The 1,806-nt window shown below is 38.5% G+C and overlaps 1 protein-coding gene across 1 annotated transcript in view; it reads right to left on the bottom strand.

The window, feature by feature from the left end:
- SEH1L (SEH1-like (S. cerevisiae)) overlaps positions 1 to 1,806 on the bottom strand; it is a 55,664-nt gene that overhangs the window by 38,135 nt on the left and 15,723 nt on the right. Inside the window, exon 3 of the mRNA XM_011985551.1 lies at positions 451 to 597. Within this exon, the coding sequence (XP_011840941.1) occupies positions 451 to 597 (147 nt within the window). The remainder of the gene's footprint in view (positions 1 to 450; positions 598 to 1,806) is intronic.

Below are 1,806 nucleotides of genomic sequence, written 5' to 3'. Positions count from 1 at the left end.
CCTCCGTCTCAAAAAAAAAAAAAAAATTGTATTAACCCTTAAGAGTTTAAGGTTAAAAAACAAAAAGATTTTAGAGTTAGGCACAGTGGCTCACGTCTATAATCTCAGCAACTCAGGAAGCTGAGGTAGGGCCAGGAGTTTGAGATTGCAGTGAGCCAGAATACTTAAAAATCATATACGACTATTAATAGGTAAAATCAAATACAATGCAAATATTCTGGATTCATCATAAAAGTTATAAGCAATGCAATGATGCTCCTAAGTATTGCTTCAGACCCAAGTTAAAATGAAATAAACAAGAAAGAAAAAAACATGGAAGGAAGAACTTTAGAACTGGTAAAAATAGAGGGGAGTGGTGACATTTTACCAATTATCTGAGGTTGCCTTGGGACTAGTGCTCCTTGGCTGCTCATGTCTTCCCAGTCCCCAGAATACCAACAAATGTCTCACCCAGTGGCTCTGTCCTCGCAGTTTATCATTTGATTCTCCTACTATTTCTTCCCATACAGCAGCTGTTCGGTCAAAAGAACAGGAAGCCAAAACCTGTCCAAATTCAGGATGGGCCCATGTCACACGCCATACAGATCCACTATGTGTCTGGGGAATCGCAAAGAAAAAGAAAAGAACAGATATTCGTTATTCCAGGGCTCCTTTTTTCCTAAAAACTTAGTTTATTCATATTTCATAAACACTGGTTTTATGTAAGGAAACAATACAGTTTTACTTCTGTAAGAGGAGAAAACTGATCAACATAACATGTAAATAAAAAGTTAAATCCAGAATGTTTTAACCTTTAGAAGACATTCTATACTTAGGATTATAGCGCTTCTGGAATTCAGTTCTTTTCACATTTTACTAATAAAACAAAAATCTAGCCAGATAAAGTTTACTACTTTCCAGTGCTGATAGTTGGAGAGTTGCTTCAGAGTTTAGCATAACCAACCTTTAAAACAAAGATTCTACAAGTCCACCAGTTTACTTGTAAATTCTTTCTACAGAAAATACCCATCTAATAAAATAAATAACATTAGATTTATTTGCTCCAAAATCCACAGAGACGGAAAGTAGATGAGTGGTCACCAGGGACTGGGAGCAGAGTGAACATGAAGTGATGGCTAAATGAGTGCTGGGTTTCCTTTAGAGGTGGCAAACAATGTTCTGAAATTAGAAGTGGTGGTGGTTCGCCAATTTAATGAATATACTTAAAATCACTAAATTGTACACTTTAAATGGGTGCACATTATGATATGTAAATTATAGCTCAATGAAAAAAATACTTTTTTAAAAAATTTGCTTCAACCAGGCATAGTGGCTCACGGCTGTATTCCCAGCACTTTGAGGGGTTGAGGTGGGCAGACTGCTTGATCTCAGGGGTTGGAGAGCAGTCTGGGCAATACGGCAAAACCCCATCTCTACAAAAAATTAGTCAGGCGTGGTGGTGTGCAGCACTTGTGGTCCCAGCTGCTTGGGAGGCTGAGGTGGGAGGATCACTTCAGCCTGGAAGGTTGAGGCTGCAGTGAGCCAAGATTGCGCCACTGCACTCCAGCGTGGGTGACAGAGCAAGACCTTGTCTCCAAAAAAAAAAAAAATTGCTTCAAAAGTCTAATAATATATAGAGATTATAGCCATAAAATGCTTAAATGATTTTAACTGACAATATAGTCTATTGATAATAGACTACTGTATGAAGAGTAGATACGGGGAAGCCCAAATCCTTACACCCCTCATGTTGGCCAAGGGGTGGGAGTGGAGGGGATCGGAGAAGGGATATAAAGATCTTAAAGAATGTCACCATCAAAAGAATTT

This window comes from Mandrillus leucophaeus, unplaced genomic scaffold (genome assembly GCF_000951045.1).
Source record: "Mandrillus leucophaeus isolate KB7577 unplaced genomic scaffold, Mleu.le_1.0 Scaffold286, whole genome shotgun sequence".
NCBI classification, from domain to species: Eukaryota; Metazoa; Chordata; class Mammalia; order Primates; family Cercopithecidae; genus Mandrillus; species Mandrillus leucophaeus.
This window is presented reverse-complemented; position numbering and strand designations above follow the sequence as displayed.